At 41.9% G+C, this 20,976-nt stretch overlaps 1 protein-coding gene across 1 annotated transcript in view; it reads left to right on the forward strand.

Moving 5' to 3' along the window:
• The window catches only part of LOC310950609 (oxysterol-binding protein-related protein 10-like), a gene marked incomplete at both ends in the record, with an annotated part of 48,002 nt that overhangs the window by 21,894 nt on the left and 5,132 nt on the right, over positions 1 to 20,976 (forward strand). Inside the window, 4 exons of the mRNA XM_083918513.1 lie at positions 10,148 to 10,284; positions 11,991 to 12,158; positions 17,131 to 17,653; positions 20,712 to 20,898. Of these exons, the coding sequence (XP_083774639.1) occupies positions 10,148 to 10,284; positions 11,991 to 12,158; positions 17,131 to 17,653; positions 20,712 to 20,898 (1,015 nt within the window). The remainder of the gene's footprint in view (positions 1 to 10,147; positions 10,285 to 11,990; positions 12,159 to 17,130; positions 17,654 to 20,711; positions 20,899 to 20,976) is intronic.

Genomic DNA, 20,976 nt, shown 5'->3' on the forward strand with positions numbered 1-20,976 from the left:
CTCTCTCCTGTAATGAATGCCATCAATCTTAGTCCTTGGACCAGAGATGGCCTTAGTGAAGTATTGATGTCTCTTATACCTCTCTGCCTCTCTTTTTGCTCTTCTCGTAGGCCCTTCTGTATTCATCTGTTCTGCTCACACTGTCTATATTTGTGCAGTTCATAATGCACAATAGGATGTTTTACAAAATGGCAAAACGGTTGTTTTTTAAGGTATCCATGTTCTCTGTATGTCTCTGCACAATAATGCCAGTGTGTATGATGTCAATGTGTTTCCAGTTTTAGAGTGTGAGTATCAGTATGTAAGGCAAGAGCAAACCTGAGGTGTAGTAACATGAAAGCTTAGGGCAATTCTGTTCTGTGAAAAGTTGTATTGAAACTAGTATGCCACGGTAAAAACCTTTAAAAATGTACAACTTTTTGCCTGCAGCGCATTTGAAGAGCTCTTTTCCAAAACGAGATAAAAGCCAAATTTAAAAAAAAAAATGAGTTTGTCATGCCACTTTGCTGTATACAGAACCTTTTCACTGCTTCATCAATGTTTCATGCCAAATCTCTATATTTCCTTGTTTAAAATGGTCCGCAAGATGCAGTTCCTTTCCAAACCACAACCAGTGCCAAACCTATTTTTAGCCTAAATGCGATACGTCCTCTCGACTAATCAGAATTCAGTGAGCGTTCTATGCGATCCAACATGGCAGCGCTCTGAAGCGGGAGAGTTTTTTGTATTGTCCATCCGTTCAACATGTTCAGACTGAGCCATAAACCATTTTGACAACATACATTGAATATTAACCAAATGTGTGAGTTTAGGTAAAACATGTAATTTTCCTGAAAACTATTAAAATGGATTTATAGCGTTTTAGAAAAGAGCTCCTCATTTATAGTTCAGTTAGCATCCAATAATTCCAGTACCACCAAACAGACAGATACATACAGTGTACATGTTGCATTCGACATTATAGCATAATACATTTACACACACACACACACACACACACACACACACACACACACACACACACACACACACACACACACACACACACACACACACACACACACACACACACACACATACACACACACACACACACACACACACACACACACACTCCCTCTCCAGGTTTTATCATTGAGGTCAGCAGGTGGCCTGCTCCTGTATAATGAACACGCATCAGCCTAGAAACCACTCCAGGCTTTTGCTCATTGCTGTTTGAAGAAATAGATTAGATTTAGATTAGAAGAGGGTATTTGTTCACAGCCAGTACACAGAAACATACATACAGTATATATACACTGAACAATACATACAGTATGCACACAGAAACATATGCACATAAAAAATACAGAAATAGACAGTACACTAATTCTTCATGTACAATGTATATTAATTAATTCATTTAGTTATCCTAGTTGACGACAATGTCAGTGAGGCAGGCGCTATATACACCGGAGATCAAAATTAGCACTGCACAGTTGATCAGTTTTTGAAAGAGAAGGACAAACCTCTCTGTGAACTGAGTGACCCTCTGTGGTTGGCAGACCTGGCATTTCTAGTTGATCTTACTGGTCATCTTAACACACTGAACAAGAGCCTGCAAGGCGACGACCAGCTTGTGCCACAGCTGTATGCGCACATGAAAGCATTCTGCGCGAAGCTCTGTCTCTTTGAGTCACAACTTCAATGTTGCGCACTTCCTCCTGCTGTCCGAAATCAAGTGTGGTTTTCCAAAGAGCAACCTCTCTGATAAAAAGGAGAAAAATGTGTATGTGGTCACATCTCTTAAGACAGAATTGAGTCAGCGTTTCCAAGGTGTCTCTATCATTGAGAAAGAAATCAAGCTGTTCTCGACTCCCTTCCTGATGGATGCAGAAAAAGTGTAAGAGAGTCTCCAATTGGAACTTATCGAAATGCAGTGTGATGATTCTCTGAAGAATCAACATCAGCTTCTCTCCCTACCCGACTTCTACCAGAGCTTGGAAAAGGCCAAGTTTCCTATGATGCGACGTCACGCAAAAAGGATGATGAGTCTGTTCGGCTCGACATACAGATGTGAGCAAACGTTTTCTCTGTTAACTCTGCACAAAAGCAGATTGAGAACCAAAATGACCGACAGCCAACTGGGTGATGTCCTTCGCATCTCAACTACCAAACTCACTCCTGACCTGCCAGCTATCCTTCAGTCCAAAGCGCAGCATCACTGCGCCCACTAACTGCAACGCTGTTCCTATTCAAGGTGAGTTAAAATATATATTTTACAGTATTTATGTGTTCACAAGCTCAATTATTTAAGAACTTATTTGCATAAATATCTAATTTTCTCCCTTTATACAGGGCTATGAAGAGGGATCACCATCCTGACTAAGAAGCAATCTAAGGCTGCTGTTTTGAAAATGAGCTGCCAATCCTTTTTGAAACAAATATAAATAAAAATCCATTAATGGAAAGTTGTGATGTAGGTTTTTTCTCCTTTAAGCATATTCCACTATCAACCATTATTTACCTACATTTGAAATTTGATTTTGTTAACTTTAATACACTAGACATGAGGCAATAAACCTCATCTCTAGTGAGTGGCCCAGCCTTTCATATATTTTTCTGCATGTGGCCCTCCATGAAAAAAGTTTGGACACCCCTGGTCTAAAGTGTCACAACTAGTGTCCCAGCCCATCTTTTAAATGTCTCATGGTCCTCTGTGTTTCTCCACAGCCTCAGCAGAGCGACAGCTGGTTCATTTCTCTTGACCTCCCTCACCATCTCTGACTGACAGCACATAGCAATCACTTCACGCGGCCAGGCATTCTTCTGGCTCTATGACTAATTTTCTGATCAACTGAGATTCAGTGCCGCCCTACTGATGACAGCACACACTATGTGATGATGAAAGTTCATTCTTGACCCTGAAAATTCAAATTTAATAATCTAAATTGAGGTCCAATTACTCTGTTTTTTTATATTTTTTTCTGGAGCTGGAGTTGGCTCAGTAAGAGTGTGTATAGTATGGAACATCTGGGGGAGACGGTAACTGCTGTCTCTGTTCAAAGATGGTCTCTTGATCTCTCTGCGGGTGTCCAATGACTCCTGCTCGATGAGCTTTGACCTCTTATGGTGGTCGAGAGTTCACAGACAACTAAGGTTTTCTGTTTTTGGAGTTCATTCTGTCTCTTGTTCGGGGTCCCTCGTTGTTTCACTGAGGGACTGACCCCACAGCTGTCACAGGTGATGTCATAATGAGGTCATCTCCAGTCTTTCTCGCCTGTCTTTAGGTCGGTCTTAAAGTTAGAGTTAGGAGTTGGTTAGAGTTCCACCTCAGACACATGTTTGTGTGAGTAGGTTTCCTGTACACATTGTACAGCCCTTTGGATTTATTGATCAAAACACAGAGAGTTTCAAACGGGTGTCTTTTTATTAATTTCTTCCATATGCACCGTGAAAACTACAGGAGAAAACAGAAGAAATACAAAATGCTTCTCTGTAGTTTCACAAATAATTCACATGAATCATGTTCACATATTAATCATATTGTCTTTTCCTTTAAACAAAATCTCTTCTGATAATAATACACACTTTACAGTTTTCATACCTCATTCGGCTCTCCAAGGGCGCTAATTTCAGAAATCAAGTGATCAGCTAGCATGCTCTCTAGCTCGACGCACACCTCACAGTTTGGAGCTCGTAGAAATAACAGGTAGGAACAATACAAAAATAATAAGGTAAATCACAATGTAAACTCTTTTCTTACAGAACATGATAAATAACTAAGGTGTTAACAAGTTTTTTTACCGTTCCTCCGAAGATGCTTGAGCACATTTAAGTTTGCCGTCACAAAAACATCAGAAGAAGAAAGTGGTCCACAGACCACAAGGTGACACTGTAGGACTACAATGTCTTGTTAGCACATGAAAACAATACTGTGTACGAGAATATGAATGTGATTAATCAGACACTTACACACATTACGGTCTTTATCAGCCGTCGCATGAACACAGGTGTCTGGGAAACAAAAGCTTACCAACTTCTTCCTGTTGGTTTGATGTTGCTGTCAACACTGGAGTAGTGCAGTTTGGTTAGAGTGTTATCCACGCACTTGTGCCAGATATCAAATGGGGCAAAGCTGTTGTCAGGGCATCCTGTTCAAAATGCCTCCAACTATATCTCTCACTGTGTTTACAGTAGGAAATGCCTCTGGATTCACAATCTAGAATAACTGTAGTGACCTTGCCTCTTACCGACATCTTAACCTTTACCAGAGGGGTTAATATAAATGTAGGGCCATGCTGTAGCTTTGACATCTATTATACTGTACGCCCTATAGATAACAATCATAAACCAACCACTTCACTCAAGTAGCTCTTGGTGAAACGGAGAGGACTGTTCGCCCCCATTGCTGTTGCATCTCTCTGACTCTGTGATTTACTGGTGTGTGGAGGACTAGGGCAGTAAAGAACAGCCGTATAGAGCTCTGCCACCCACATTAACTGGGCAGTAAATATCACTTAGAGGGGAAGAGGACAGTGATATATTTTACCCCCCGATAGTAGACCCTCACGTGATAGGAGACAGATGTAAACCAGCTGCATTCGCCACACCCAAAGTAAAGGGGAGAGAGAGTAAACCATCATTTCAGTACTTCAGAATGTCTCCTTGACTCTTGCTCTCCATCCCTCTCTTTTATCCTCGTCATGTCTAAAACAGTGTGTTTTTCTAACACCGGGGGGCGCCACATAGCATAAGCGTGCCCATCATCACTGCACACCTCTGTATTCATGTCCATCTGTTACTGCCTCCTATTATTTACTTTTCTTTTATGAATTAATTTACAATAGTAGCATTATACTATTTATATTGCATTTCAGAGGGAAATGTTGTGCTATTGGGTCCACCACATCTGATGGCTGAAATCCTATTCCTGCATCGAGGTGAAGTGCTGCACAGAAGAAGGTGTTGTCCCCTGAGTGACCTCAGATGAAAAAAAAAAAATGTAATGTTGAACAGCAGGAGCTATAACAGAAACGATGAAATGTAGTTGGTGCAGCAGATGTGTGTGCAAGGAGGCAGTGCAGTCAGTGTGACAGAAGAGGATTGTTCCCCAGTGCTCTGTGGCAACATCTTCATAGTTAACTTAATGAAACGTTTGGAAGAGTAAGAGTAAGGAGGAGAAAAAATCTGCATCTTCACAATTAAACCGAAAATGAAGTTTCTCTAAATTGTAATTTGATTGACTCCTGAGGTTGTTGTTGCTGATGACCCTGTGACGCCACAGCAGGTTGGAGAGAGGTCTAAACCAGCATGCATCGTACAAGATCACTGACGATCAATTCTATGAATGAGAATGGGGTTTTCTAATAACTGGAAATGATACAATGACAATCAAACTTGCACGGTTGCTTTGTGAAATCTTTCTGCAGCTGTCTCATACAGAAGCACATACGCTCTCGTAATAATAACTCTGTACCTCGACGACCAAATACGTCATTCTGAAGCTTCCCGTCTGATCACTCAAATTCAACCCCAGCTAGATTCACCTCTGATCCTCAAGAGTTTAATGATGAATTGGAAACATTTTATGCCACAAAACCAAACAGGCAGCTGTCGACGAGGAGTTACAGTTATTCTTTGAGATTTTTTCCTCACTATTGGCGATGACCTGAGCGTGGATCTTGAAAGACTTTGTTGAAACCTGTCCTGTTAAACATGACTGAGAAATTTGGTTACAAACAGAATAGAACAGAATCAGTCCTGTTCCCTCAAACTGTCCCTCAAGATCCCCTTAATTGTGGCTCCTACTGCCCCATTTAAAATTGAATGTGGGTGTGAAATTCTCTATTGATGAGACCTTTCCCAGAAATGGTCGAGACCTTGTGGCATTCATTATATTGATGTTGAGGAATGAATGAATCCTTCTTGATTGGAAGGAGACGCGTATGTCCACACGGATTGCTGACGTTTTGGGCTTTATTAAATTCAAATAGATTTGAACACCCTTTGTGGGTCGACCGTCGATGGCTCGATTTCATGAAACCTGGTGCCCCTCGATCATGCTGATCTTGAGGAGAAGCCCCCTTTACCCCTGGTGCCCGTTTGATTTAATTTACTGAAGGCACAGAATCCCACACTAATAATAATACCACCCACATATTCATGTCTCTGTCTTCCCAAATAGTGATGTTTGATTACCACCTTAACCTTTTCCCTTTCTGTCTTCTCATAATTATGAGATAAGGGCCTCTGTATATTCTTACCATGGTATTCCTCTCGGTATTGTCAATTCTGCTCTCCAGGATGTCCTGCATACATTAAACACACAACAGCCCTGATTAGAAATACTGCAGTGTGTGGTATAGAAGTGGGACACAGCTTTGGTCCTTTACTGTCACTCTACTCTAGACTGGCCTCAAAATGAAATAACTTGCTCAAGTAAAGTCAGGAAACGTCTGAGCACACCCTGTGTTACTCAGCCTTGATAAAACAACAACAATGTGCATGGTAGGAAACCCTCTTTAAACACACACAAACAGACACAAAACCAAGACCAAAACGAGTTTTACGAACATCATTTGCATCTATTTTAATACAGGCAGATAATAAAACATGCCTACGTGTTAACAGGCACACACGGAATGCAACCATCCACCATGACACACCCTCCTCTGTGTTGAATAAGCCGCTCTCCCGCAGTTACTACATGGAATATTCTTTCTCTTTTCTGTCTCTGAGGAACACCCACTCATTAATTATTCAGGAGAAAAGAGCTTTTAAAAGATTCCTGCTTCATTCTGCTGGGACGCTCACGCTCTGCGCACCATCGCCAGCATGTAGCATACTAGCACATACTCATGTTTATTCACAACCTATTCATTAATAACTTTAATAACACATCAAAGCTTCAATGCACATCCACCAACACTGGTTGTTACACACCAGTGAAATTAAAGTTGGTAACTTTTAGTTAAGTTTTTGTCAAATGTGCTGAAACTGTCTATAGAGACAAAGTTCTTCCTGTTCCGATGGAGCCTTGGGACTTTATTTGGGGAAAAACATATGCATGGTAGTGGTCAGTTTAAAAGAAGGTTGTAGTCACCTCACAAAATATAGGTCTCCTTGCTTGCTGCCTAGCTAACAAAACATGTGTTTAACCAGCAGCTCTTTTTATGACCAAGGAAGTTAAACAAGCAAGATCTGGCAACTGGCATCTTCAGCGAGACGTAAGTTTCGTGGCCCGTGTACTCTTTTTCATATTTATTTTCACATATATATATATATATATATATATATATACTTGTTTTGCAACTTTCTTGACTTGCAAAATTATCTTTTAAACTGACAAACATCATATGTGCAATTCATGGCATGATTCAAATGGGATTTAAAAAAAATTGTCTTTCACTGTTTACCAATACACATACTTTTTCTGACGTACACGAGACAGATAATCTGTGAAAATCTAAATTGCATTGCTCTGCTTTGTCTTTTTGGCTGTAAAATAGAAAGCTGGCTATGGCTCGTCGGCCATTGGGTGGTGCTTGGTTTTGGCTCGACTGTCTTCTCATGTCTGCCTCATTTTACAGCTAAACAGTACACTAAATATGTTTCAGAAATCATTTAAGCAGCTCTGATTGAGTTTTCCTTCGGCCATGGTGCAATCTAGCAGATGCCATTAGGAGCACTAGGTGGAGGCAGAGGAATGTGATTATTTCACTGATTATCTGTCTCATGTACTTACTGTATATTATGATATAGTGATAGTTTCAGCAAATATGACAAATAATTACTACGTTAACAACTTTAGCGTTAACAGATTAACACACACATATGTAATTCTCCAATATTTATATATATATACATATATATACACTGCAGATCAAAATTCGAGAACAAATTATAGATATTTGATTTATTCTGAAATATATTTTTTATCATCCAGAATTTGATAGAATATTCGCTGTGGCTATACCACTTCTGTACTAGCATGTTTTTTTTTTTTTAAATAACCAAGGAACTTCAACAAAAACCTTTATTTTGTGAAAAAAAAGCAGTGAGCAAAATTAGACAGTAACCACTGTGTCAGAAGAGAAGATTTAAACAATGTTTTCTTCGGGCTATAGGATTAAAGATGAATGGGAAGTGTAGAGGCCACAGCTTTGAATAACTTCAGCACATCTGCACCCACAGGACATCACTAGTTTCTCACAATGCTCTGGTTTGATCTGCGTCCATTCTTACTGCAGTCTTGCTGTGGTCATTCAAAGCAAGGGCCTGTATAGCCACAGTGGATATTCTATTAAATTATGAACAATAAAAAATAACAGTATGTCAGAATAAATCAAATATTTATAATTTGCTCTCATTTTGATCTTGAGTGTATGTCGTTTGTATGGAAGCTAGAAAAAAAAGAATACAATGGAGCATCCACACACTAACACACACACACACACACACACACACACACACACACACACACACACTGTCTATAAACACAGAAAAGCACATTTCTATCATAACAATATCAAAAACCCATGATGACATGGTAGTTATCTGCAGATGTCAGTTGATCGTATAAGCTGCTCGTTGCCATGACAGTGAACATGTAATTAATAGTTTAACCTGAATCCATCTGATGGTGTGTGGGGGGGGGGGATTACCGAGAGATTAGAATGGAGTTGACTAAAGTCTCATCTCTACTGGGTTTCTTCTGTCATCCCACTCACCTCACTGCGTCTGTGTCAGGCAATGTGTCCTTTAGTTGACAGGTCAATGTGATGATTTGATTCGATTCCACTTTATTATCACTTTATCTACTTTCCAAAATGAAAAAAAAAATTACACCAGAGACATACAGTTCATCACATTTTACATTACGAAAAGTTGATGGAGTGCAAGCAATTAGATTGCTCCCTTTTCCATTCAGTGTTTGACCCAGAGGAAAACTGGGAGAAGTCATGTGTTTAGTCTGCAGCCGATCAGCTCACTGGGAATAAAGACCAGTCATGAGATATGAGAAGGATTAGGAGGAGGGGGACTTTCACATACACCCACATGCACATATTCACTCACTGAAACAAACCCGTTTTCACTCCCAACTCATCAAAAACAGCAACTTGGACAGTGGTCCTCAGCACCAAGGCACCCTTTAGCATCTGTATGAGACGCAGTAGGCTGGTCAGTGAGATGACGTAGTATAAAGAGTCCACGTAGGTCCAGATTCGGGCAGGATGGATGGGTCAAACAAACAGGAATTTCACCCAGGACACTGATGTTTGTGTCTTGCGTCTTGTGGCTCCAACTTATAGGCGGCCAATGGCGGGCTTTATCCATGTCTATATGTGGTGAGTCAGTCCAGGAACACTGTGGCACGACTAAAGACAAGTCCAACACTCTTGCCTAATGTTCTTACCATAGCTGTGCACAACTGCACCTTTCTCTCTTGCTTTCTACATTTATTTCAGGTGCATTAGTGATGTCCCCATGTCCATGTGACAAAACTATGTGACGAAACTATGAAAATAAGTACAACAAGTTGTAAAAAAGCACTGAAACCATCCCTTGAGGTTTCAATACATTTTTTTCTTCTTTCTTTTGTTTTCAAAGAACCATGCGCCGTTACCAAGTTGACAAAAAGGACACAGGGAGCAGCTGCACTCAGCTCTCAGCTCTCAGCTCACAGTGACTTCCATAGTGGTAATTATATAGACTGTACCACAGTATCGTGTAGCCAGGGGTGGATGGAGGTGTATTAGAAGGAGGGGGGATGGGACATTGGAAAGAAGACATAAAAGCAAATGAGTTAAAGAGGCAGAGAAGAGCACTGAGCGAGGGAACAGTGAGTGAGGAGAGGCAGGAGGGCAAAAGGAAACAGTGAGAGGAGGAGGCGCCACAGTAGGACAGGTTCTGATGTAACACAGTGTGTATGTGCGAGGGGCGGGCCTTATGTAAATAGGGAGGCCGATGGGGATCAGCATCACTGTTAATCTGCCTATCAAAAGTGCAGTAGGCAGAGCTCAAGCTCCGGCTTTCTCTCTGTCCATCTCCCCTTTCTTCCTTTTCTCACCTCACTTTCTTCTCTTCATCATCAATGTCTCTCAGCTGCTCCTCACTCTGGCTCTGTCACCCTCCCTTCGGCTCTCTCTGTCACTTGCTGTGGTAGTATCGGTGCTGGGACGCCAGCCAGGGTCTCTCCTGCCTCTCTCCTCTCTCTCTGTACTTCTCTCCTTCTGGATGGTGGACATGAAATCCAGCAGGACTCACAGCAAGTCAGCAGTGGTTGCATGCCAGCACAACAACGTGAGTGTGGAATCACTTCTGTGAGTGCATGTTGTGACATTAGATCATTGTGTTTTATTTCCACAGTGTTGACCCAGATAGTGGATTGATAATAGTTGTAGGCGGCATTACACTGTATGTTTGTGCATCTGGAGTGTGTATGAAATGTGAGCGTGTGTGAAAGCGGTAGGGTAGGGCAGACGGTTGAAAGAGACCAGCTGTGTACAACTTGTAATAAACTTCTTGGAGCTGGGCACTGGAGAATAACTGGACACAGATAAGAAAGTTCAAACGTGTGTGTGAGAGGGAGTGTGTGTGTGTGTGTGTGTGTGTGTGTGTGTGTGTGTGTGTGTGTGTGTGTGTGTGTGTGTGTGTGTGTGTGTGTGTGGTGTCGACACAGTTTCCATCTTTAATACTGCACAGTCTTACATAAGCTCAGAGTAAACCTGATTTTTAATGAATTATTTAATAGAAATATATTCTTATTTTAGATTCTCAGGTTTAAAGGAACAGTCTGACATTTTCGTAACTACACTTACACCAAAGTCAGTTCAGCACAGTGATACTGTATAGGTGGAGACCGCAAAGAAAAAATTACTGCTTCAGTTATTTCAACAAATGCCCAAAAACGCCATCTAGTTATGTTCAAGTGACAAAGACTTAGAGGCCACAGTTACCAGTGGAGCAAAGGAAGAATTCAGATGATGTTTGGGTGGAATGAAACGATAATATATTAGGGCTTTTAATTCTTTTATTTTGTAGAGCAGCTGAAGAGGGGGAGAAGGGAGAGGGGGGCGACATGCAGCAAAGGGCCGCAGGTCGGAATCAAACTCAGGCTTTGAGCTTGTGTGTGTGTGTGTTTGTGTGTGTGTGTGTGTTTGTGTGTGTGTGTGTGTGTGTGTGTGTGTGTGTGTGTGTGTGTGTGTGTGTGTGTGTGTGTGTGTGTGTGTGTGTGTGTGTGTGTGTGTGTGTGTGTGTGTGTGTGTGTGCGTGACAGTCTAGACTATTTTGCCAGGGGTTTGTATGTCTGCGGCCAGATTTCTTCACCATAGTAGCGTCAGAACCATGAAAGATGCAATTGCAATATTTTACAGGTGTGTAGTTTTCATTTAAAGGATGGTCGAGTTCTAAAATGGATGTGACCTGAGCATGGGCACAGTATCTACTGCTATAACAACCTCCTCTCTTTGGGAAAGGCTTTGCCCCAGATTTTGACGGCTTCAGGATTTTGCTCCCGTTCAGTGTAGTTGGCGTTTCGATTCATCCCAAAGATGTTGGATGGGGTCGAGGTCAGAGCTCTGTGAAGGCCAGTCAGGTTCCTCTAAACCAAACTGGGAAAACCATCTCTTTATGGACCTGGCTTCGTGCACGAGGGAGTTGAAACAGGAAAAGATCTAACCCCAAGTGCATCAAAGCTGCAAGTTCATAATTTTCTAAAATATATATTTAACACTGTATCATTAAGATTTCCCTTCATTGGAAATAAAGGGCCAAACAGCCGGGTGGGTACTCATGAACACACAGTGTAAGCCTTAAAAGATAAGTTGCACTGGATATGACAAACTCAGCAATAATATCTGGTTTCAGGTACGGAGTCTAAATGCAAAGCACCGCTATTAATGAAGATGTTATTTCCCATTTAAACATATTACTGGCACACTGGAACAACGAGATAATAATATTTTCTTCTTGCGAGTTATACCAGTGATTATTTGTGTCTCGAGCAGCAGGGACAGCAGCAGGGCCAAACCAGCAGCCCAGAAACCCTGGATCCCAGCGACGAGACCACAGACACAGAGGACCATGAGGAGGAGGACCTGGGAGTACTGGACGACCAACGAAGCATCATGCTTCACCTCCTGTCCCAGCTCAAACTTGGCATGGACCTCACACGGGTAAGACTGTGGTTCTGCCTTCATCGTTTAGATTTTAAGTAGTAAGACCAACCTTAAACTAGAAGGCGTGAAGGCAACGGACAATATTTTGGTAAATTACTCAGGCTACGAACAGAAACCAGACCGCTTCTGCTACCCAAATCTTCTCCTTTTACCTACATATTGTGCGCTCAGATGCAGAATCTGTTTATATTTATTAGGTGGACCCAAACTGTTGGAGTTTTGTTTTGAGTTAATGAAATAGGTACCTAGGTTTGATTTGGATTCATTTGTAGTTGTAGGGATTTGTTACCTGTGTTTCACCTGGAAAATAGTGTCGGTCCAACTCATGCTCTGACCTAGTCATTGCCCTTATAGGGGAGGCATAGTCATTTTGTCTGGATTAGGAAGGACACAGAGCAAACAGTTTTCGACCACATTTACTGTTTTTATATTTCAGTATTTTTTCTTAACATTAGACTGTCAAATTGGTCGCGTAAATAGCATCACTTTCGGTTTGTTTTTTGTTTTATTTTTTTCCTGGGGTCCGTTTCACAAAGCAGGTTCAACAAACTCTGAGTCTAACCCTGAACTCTGAGTTGATCTACTCTGAGATAGTGAACTCTAAGTTTTCGGTTCCAGAACAGCTGATTTGAGTTAGTTTGATCAACTCAGAGTAGTTTAAACGTTGTATAAAAAACTCCCATTTGCAAAAATTGCAGCGCAACACACAATATCTGCTGGGATGTGAGAGCATGACTTTGGTTGTTAATGTTGGAAATGTAAGGAGGGATGAGGTTGTGTATGTAAATGATGGACTGTGACATGAAACGGTGTTGTGCCGTATTCAGCACCCCTGCCGTGAAATGCAACCCCTCGCATTATAGGTGATATTCTGGATCAGAAGGCTGTTGTTTCCACCTATAGGAGTAGTTTATATACAGGTAACCACATTAAAAGCACACACTTTTGAACCTATGAATTGCAAGAAAAGCTGGGATTATATTTAGGAAACGCTAAGTCAAATACATTCAACTTGCTCAAAAGATCCATTTCATTCATTTTGTAATTATGGCTGCAGTATATTTCCACAGAACATAAAAAAAGGTGTTGTTTTGTGTTCGCTATTATCCAAGTTTGTGACTTTAAACTCTTTAAAATAGTAAATAGTAAAGACTGTAAGTAACCAATGTTCTGACCGTTGTGGGTTACCAGGATATATATATACGTATATATACTGTATATATATATATATATATATATATACTGTATATATAAACTACTCCTATAGGTCGAAACAACAGCCTTCTGATCCAGAATATCACCTATAATGCGAGGGGGTGCATTTCACGGCAGGGGTGCTGAATACGGCACAACAACTACGGTACCGCTGGAAATGCAAGGACGTCTATCGCGGTCTGATAATCATCTCCCGACGAATATTTAATTCTCTGCGCAGTAATGCTGCACCTTCATCCACGGGATCGTTATCAAAAGGACATGCCATGGTTGTGGAAATAGTCGCCACCTAATATAACTTCTAATGACTGATTTTTGCAATGATTTTCTGAAAAAACAGACGACAGAACTATACTACGCCAAAACTCGCGTGCTGACTGAATGAATGAGGAAATCAAACACTGTGTGTGGCTGAAAGAGGGCGGAGACAGAGAGAAACTCAAGGTTTGCTGAGAAAAACCAGGTCCCGACCAGGTTAGGTTCAGAGAGCATGTTACCATGGTAACTGACCGAGAGTTTAAGTTACCTCTCTCTGTGAAACAGGCTAGAGTTACCCCTCTGTCTCTGGTTTGAGTTACCTCCCTTTGTGAAACGGAAAACTCAGAGTTTCCCTCATTTCAGGGTTAACAGACTCAGAGTTTTCACTAAACCTGCTTTGTGAAACGGGCCCCTGGAAAGTCAACCGGAGATTATTGTTTTTAAAATAAATATCAGACATCAAGCCAACACTCTCTGTGCGTGCTTTCAAAAAAAACTTGTCGGACAACCTGTGCCTAAAATGGAAAAACGCTAATCATCCGTTACACAAACACAGGAGACTGCAGGCAATGCAAAACTGGAAAATATAACGCTTTATTTGAGGTTTAAGGCAAACACAGAACAAAACCAAGGATCTGATGATGAACTAAAATATAAACTAATCTGCAGAGGGGATGAAGTGGAGGTGGAGAGATGGGTGGAGAAGCTCAGGTGAGAGGAATGAGATGATGGCAGGGATACAGGCCGGGAGCTGATTGTCTTGAAAGCCTGTGGCAGCAGGAAAGGACTATCGAGGCTGATTCCGAGCAGGTGTGTACACGGGCAAAGACGAACATGTGTTCTGTTGAAGCTACTGCAGTGAGTTTATGATATAGTAACTGTTTATATGATAGGAACAGTGTGTCTGTGTGTCTCAAAGGAGGGGAGGTGGAAAATTCCTGGCACACACACGTCAGGATTAAAAAACCCAGCTCAGCTGTGTAGACCAGCACAAATGGGGGGCGCTGCAGTGTTATCAGTCATTACAACCAGTGTAGCTTGGCAGAACAAGTGTCTATATTTGGTAATGTATTATATATTTCGTAAATAAGTTAAAATAAGTCTATGCTTTATTTTAACGTTCTTCCTTCTCTCTCCATCTGTATTTAACCTTTGCCTTTTGTTTCCCCGCCTCTGTGGTCTTTGGTTTTAGTTAGCAGTCAAATGTCTTCTGCTCATGTGGTTGTAGCGACTCTCTCGCACCAATGAGCTCAATGTGATTACTGATGGACCAGTGCTCTGGATCACAGAAATAAGGTGCTGATGACGTGCAACAGAAGGGGATTCTGACCTCGAATACCTGAGACCCCTGCGGTTTTCACCGCAACCTCGTGTGAGGGAGGGGTGGCAGATTATGAAAAGGCTGGGGGGCATTATCGTGATCCAAACACAATATTCCCCCACTCATTGGGGTATATTAGGCAACCATCTGCCTAGCTATCGTACCACCCATTTTTCCCTTCATCCATCAACCGTTTGCTCTTGCCACATCCATATTGACTGGTGGAGCTGCGGTGTGACAACGATCAATGTTTTGACTCTGGCCCCCTGATGTGGCTCTACCAGAACACCAAATTTGACTTTATGTAAGCTGAAGGCCGATAGAGAGTCACTGCAAATTACAATTCAACCCACAACTTGTCGGAAACCATAGTTTATTTACTATTGAAGCTGTTAGACCTACAGGATATATGGGCCAGTTAAGGAGTCAGTCTCCTCATGATATGTGATGAGTGGAGTAGAGGAGGATAATGATGTTTGTCAGGCTAGAGATGGGTAAACACAGTGTTCACTATTGCACTATTGATTATACTACTGTCTAAAACTCTCTCTCACACACACACACACACACACACACACACATAGCTATCTCTTTGAGTGACGATGATGTAACTTTATTGATTTTTTAAAGCTTTAGCTGTGTGTGTGTGTGTGTGTGTGTGTGTGTGTGTGTGTGTGTGTGTGTGTGTGTGTGTGTGTGTGTGTGTGTGTGTGTGTGTGTGTGTGTGTGAGTGTGTGTGTGTGTTTGTTTGCGTGTGTGTGTGTGTGTGTGTGTGTGTGTGTGTGTGTGTGTGTGTGTGTGTGTGTGTGTGTGTGTGTGTGTGTGTGTGTGTGTTGTGTGTGTGCTCTTTCCATAGTAGAGGAGACACAATAATTAATTTACTTGTTTCTGTCAAAACAGCATAATTTAGCAAAATTAAAAGAAAGAGCACACTGCCGGGCTGACCCGTGCATGAGAGCTGCAGCAGCCATGTACCAGTCATCTTTGTTAACCTTTTTGTTATGTTTTTGTTTTTTAAACATCCCCAGTCTGTAAAAGTCATGAAAACTTTTTTTTAATGATTGGCTCCTCCACAACAATGTCAGGTGGCTCAGCAAAAGCCAGAATGAAGAGAAAACCAGAAGCTCTTGCATTTAATATGGATGCAGTACCCCCTCAATGACCTTAATGTTACGCTTCAGGACAGAAACAACACAGCGTGTGGCCAAGCGTTTGTTAGTTTTTCAGAGAAGACTGGATGTTGTTTAAACCTGATTTACAAGAAGCCATGCTCCAACATTTTTGGAACAAAACAGAGGGAAGATAATCACTCTCTGATCAGAAGCTGATCGAACATGTCTTTGGTTCAGGAAAATAACAATGAAAAAGCCTTTTTTTTGTCAGAAAAAAACGGTCTCTGCAGAAAGTTCGCTGTGACCCTTTCTGGAAAAGGTACATGCTGATGATGCTCCTCCTTTACCATATTGCTGTAAATCAGCATTTTCAATGATGAATACAGTACAGTGAAGCTTATACCGCAGCACTCACCAATGAACACTTACATCAGTGTCTCTGTCTGGCCATCACTCCTTTTGTGCCCCCGTTAAAGGACTTGGTTACACAACGAAGGTGTCACTTCTGCCATTAGACCAGAACACATGTACATAGCTCTGAAGTTTTGGTAATTTAAATATCATCATTAAATACACACGTGCTGGACATGTGATGTTGTGGAAATTTGGTCAGTGGAAATCTACGACTGTTAGTATTTGAGTAGCCCTGAGATAGTAATAGGATGGACTGATGGGTGTTTTTGAGGACACCTGAGTCACATTATGGATCAGACAGATACTCTTGGGGCTTCTTTGGCTCGCACTGACATCAGCCGTCCATTTCTCATGTTAAAAGCAAAAACACTTTTTCATATATACCCACAACTCTAGGACATAGCTTTTACAGATCTCAAGTAATAATTTGTTATAATTTTGTAGATGTGTACAATTTTAATGTTCTGCTTGATACAAAACATTTAATCAAGGTGGCATTATGTTTCCTCATGCAAAGGTAAAGAAAAGTATTCTTCTGAATGTTATTTGTAGGAGATGTGATTGCTAAATGCAGCAAAAAAGTGCTCATATAGTTGATTATACAGGCATGCCTTCTTTTTGTTGTCATCTGTGTCCATCCCTCTGCCAGGTGGTGCTTCCTACCTTCATCCTGGAGAAGCGCTCCTTACTCGAGATGTACGCCAACTTCATGGCTCATCCTGACATGTTCCTCTCCATCACCTCCGGCTGCACGCCAGAGGAGCGCATTGTCCGTTTTGTGGAGTACTACCTGACTGCCTTTCACGAGGGCCGTAAAGGTGCTGTGGCCAAGAAGCCCTACAACCCTATCCTGGGTGAGAACTTCCACTGTTCCTGGTATGTGCCTCGGGACCGCGTTCGACCTTTCAGGACTACCAACTGTACCGGTCCCAACTCAGCGCCCACAGCCACTTCTACATTTCCCGGGTCCCCACAGAGGGGGACAGATGGTAGCGGCAGAAGAAACTCAGACTGCTATCGTGTTCGGTTTGTGGCAGAACAGGTGTCCCACCACCCGCCTGTATCAGGTTTCTACTGCGAGTGCAAGGAGAAGAGGATGTGCGTCAACACTCACGTCTGGACCAAGAGCAAGTTCATGGGCATGTCTGTCGGAGTCTCCATGGTCGGGGAAGGTAAGAGAACATGTAGCCTGTTCTAAAAATTAGTGTGCGCTTGATTTTTCAGAGAAGTTACACAAGAGACACAGTTATATGTCGATATTTGCCTGACCTTGAACAAGCTGTTTCCATTTGTAATGTCATGCCTGAACAGGGCACAACGAGTGAGGCGAATACATATCCCATTTCACAAAGGCGAAATTTGGGTCTTTAACTTTTGATGTCATCAAATGTCCAATTTCAGATGTTTCATTTTTGATGTTCAAGACATTTTCCGACGTTTTCAGCTCACAAAGCGATTCATAGAAGTCTTAAGCAATTTCATAATAATGTTAATAAATGCCAGCACCATGTACCAGTAGACATATTTGAATCATTATTCAAATGAGTTAATGTGGTTGTAGAGAAAAACTTCAGAGCAGTGTTTTCAGATTAAATAGGTGATTGTTACCACAATCTGACATCCGCAGCTGTCTGCAGAGCCCTCTCCTACAGCTGCTTAAGTCCCTACAGCCCTTTGAAACAGAAGCACTCATATTTGCGTTCCATCTGCAGCCTCTAATTGGAACAATGTTACACCAAAACAGAGTGCCATTATGCATGTTTATATTTAGTGGTTACCTTGATCACATCGTACACAACCAACACAATGCTTCTGTGAAACAACCACGCAGACGTGTGTATCAGAAGATCTGACCTTTTCCTTGTGTTTATGTGTAGGACACCATCAAGGTAGAGAAGGTGACATCCTGAGGATGTACTGGATGCCCAGTACAGAGACCGCTCCTCGATCACTCCCCTGTGTCATATTTTATTTTTAAAAAGTGTGATAATTTGGTATACAGACAAATAATGGTCCGTCCTTATGCACGGCAGAGTTGGCTTGTTGGTGGTATGAATACTCAGTCTGTCTACTGGCACCACCACGTAACCTACATTACATACTTTGTTTAAAAGCTGTTGTGCATTTAGTCCTGAGATGTCCTTGGTGCTGATCTGTGAACTTTTGTGAGAAAATCTCACTTCCCTTCCTGCAGAGCCACTTTTGGAACATCAACACATGATGCCTTACAACACTTGGATGCAGCAACGCATCCTCATATCTAGAGAGAGAGAGAGACCCTCGTCATGCTCCAAAGAAGCTGCTATGCGACACTAACATTTGTACACCTCACACCATCGCCTGCTGTGACTGACAAACTCAAATAATGAGACTGAAAAAAAGTTGATCCAGTGGAAGAACTAAATTAATTCAGAATCAATACATGGCTCATGGATGCAGTGTGACTTGTCTGCCACGGAAGAAGATCAGTATATCTGGTGTGAGGTAAATTGCGTGTGATGTTATATAAACAGCCCACAACGACCTCCGAGTGAAGCACAGCACAGTAAAAGTTAATAACGAATAGATCTTTTTGTGTTGTTTAAACACATGCCATTCCTGTTCTCTCATGCTAAATTGTTTTATTTTTCAGGCTATTTTTAATATCAACATTTTCTATGGATCATGTGACTAAAATTACTTCTGCAGCTGTCTGAACTACCGGAAGCTCCATTAGATGATGCACTTGAAAGCCATGTCAACTTTCCCTGTAGCAGAACAAGACTGGCGCCACCACACACTTGCGTCAACACAGCTACGTGTTAAATACAAGCCGGAGTGGCACAAGGGCGATGTTATGCCACGAACTGTAATGTTTTGTTAGATGAAAACTCAACTTTGCAGTTTCCTTAATGTGATCCCTTTATTTATGATATGTCAACCTGAATCTGTGTCAGCTCCCTGCGGCAGGACCATAGCAGGATCGAGTGCAGCATGTGGGTCTTTGTTTCACGTTTGCACACACGGGCATGCATGCACACAATCCGGTTAACACATACAGGAAAACAAACATGCACACATTATAGGAAATAATTACATTTTGTGTGTAGGTCTTTTAGATGAGGAACAGAGCAGTGTGTGTACATGTCAGTGTGTGTACATGTCAGTGTATGTGTGTGTGTGTGTGTGTGTGTGTGTGTGTGTGTGTGTGTGTGTGTGTGTGTGTGTGTGTGTGTGTGTGTGTGTGTGTGTGTGTGTGTGTGTGTGTGTGTGTGTGTGTGTGTGTGTGTGTGTGTGTGTGTGTGTGTGTGTGTGTGTGTGTGTGTGTGTGTGTGTGTGTGTCTTGGGCAAACAGATGTGCATGTGTTAGACCTGGGCCCATGGCAGCAGCAGACTGGGCACAGGACAGCTGTCTGTTATATAAGCAGCAGGAAGGGGGGGTTGGACGGGAACTCAGGAGGGACAGGAGGCAGACTAAATCATAGCCAAAGAGCGAATCCAATTCTAAATCACAATGTAACATGCTTAGTTTCAACTACATTAATGTTAGCCTTCTCACAATGCACGTTGGAAACTAGAGACAGAAAGCATAGACAGTAGGATTCATCCTCTAGAAACCATGAATGTCTCTATGACATTTCATCGCCATCCATCCAGTGGTTTTAATCTGGACCAAAGTGGTGGGCACTGCCATTCCTAAAGCCATGAAGAAGAAGTCAGATTGTTGTCTGTAAGGTGGTGGCATGACAAGAACACGCAGCACTACAAATCCAGAGCCAGAGGCTTGTACAGCTGTGTTTATGGTTGTGATAATGAAAGTGCATTCACACTGTATCCTCTAATTCTGCCACTTTTGCAGCACTGTTCTGCAACACAGCGATCATCAATAATAAATCTATATAATAAGTGCTGCATTCATCATAATGCATCCCAAGAATCAAACACAAAGCACCACTTTTCCAAGAAATTGAGGTCATGTCAGCACACATAATTAATGAGCTGGTAATCTGGCGTCTCCCTACTAAGTGGCTTGTCTGATGTGTGTGTGCGTACTTCTTACGCCACTGCAATCATTCAGCAGCTATACTTCACAGATTCACATGGTGTCTGAATGTTTTTTTTTCTATGCACATTGTTGTCTACACCTTTGTCTATCTAGTTGCCTAATCTATTATTTTTTCCGGACAAATTGCATTAATCGCTACAGTAATTCTCAACAAACAACCTTCAAATCTGTCCTGTTTCTCCCAGGAGTGCTGTATCTGTTGGAGCATGATGAGGAGTATGTGTTCACGCTGCCCTGTGCCTACGCCCGCTCCATCCTGACTGTGCCATGGGTGGAACTTGGGGGAAAGGTCACTATCAACTGTGCCAAGAGTGGGTACTCGGCCACTGTCACTTTCCACACCAAACCCTTTTATGGAGGAAAAGTACACAGGTAGGCAGAGAGAGCCATTGTAAATGTGTCTAATGGTTCTATTTTCCTGAAACAGTAAAAACTGTCAAATGTAATTTT

The sequence above is a fragment of the Echiichthys vipera genome (genome assembly GCF_963691815.1).
Source record: "Echiichthys vipera genome assembly, chromosome: 8".
NCBI lineage: Eukaryota > Metazoa > Chordata > Actinopteri > Perciformes > Trachinidae > Echiichthys > Echiichthys vipera.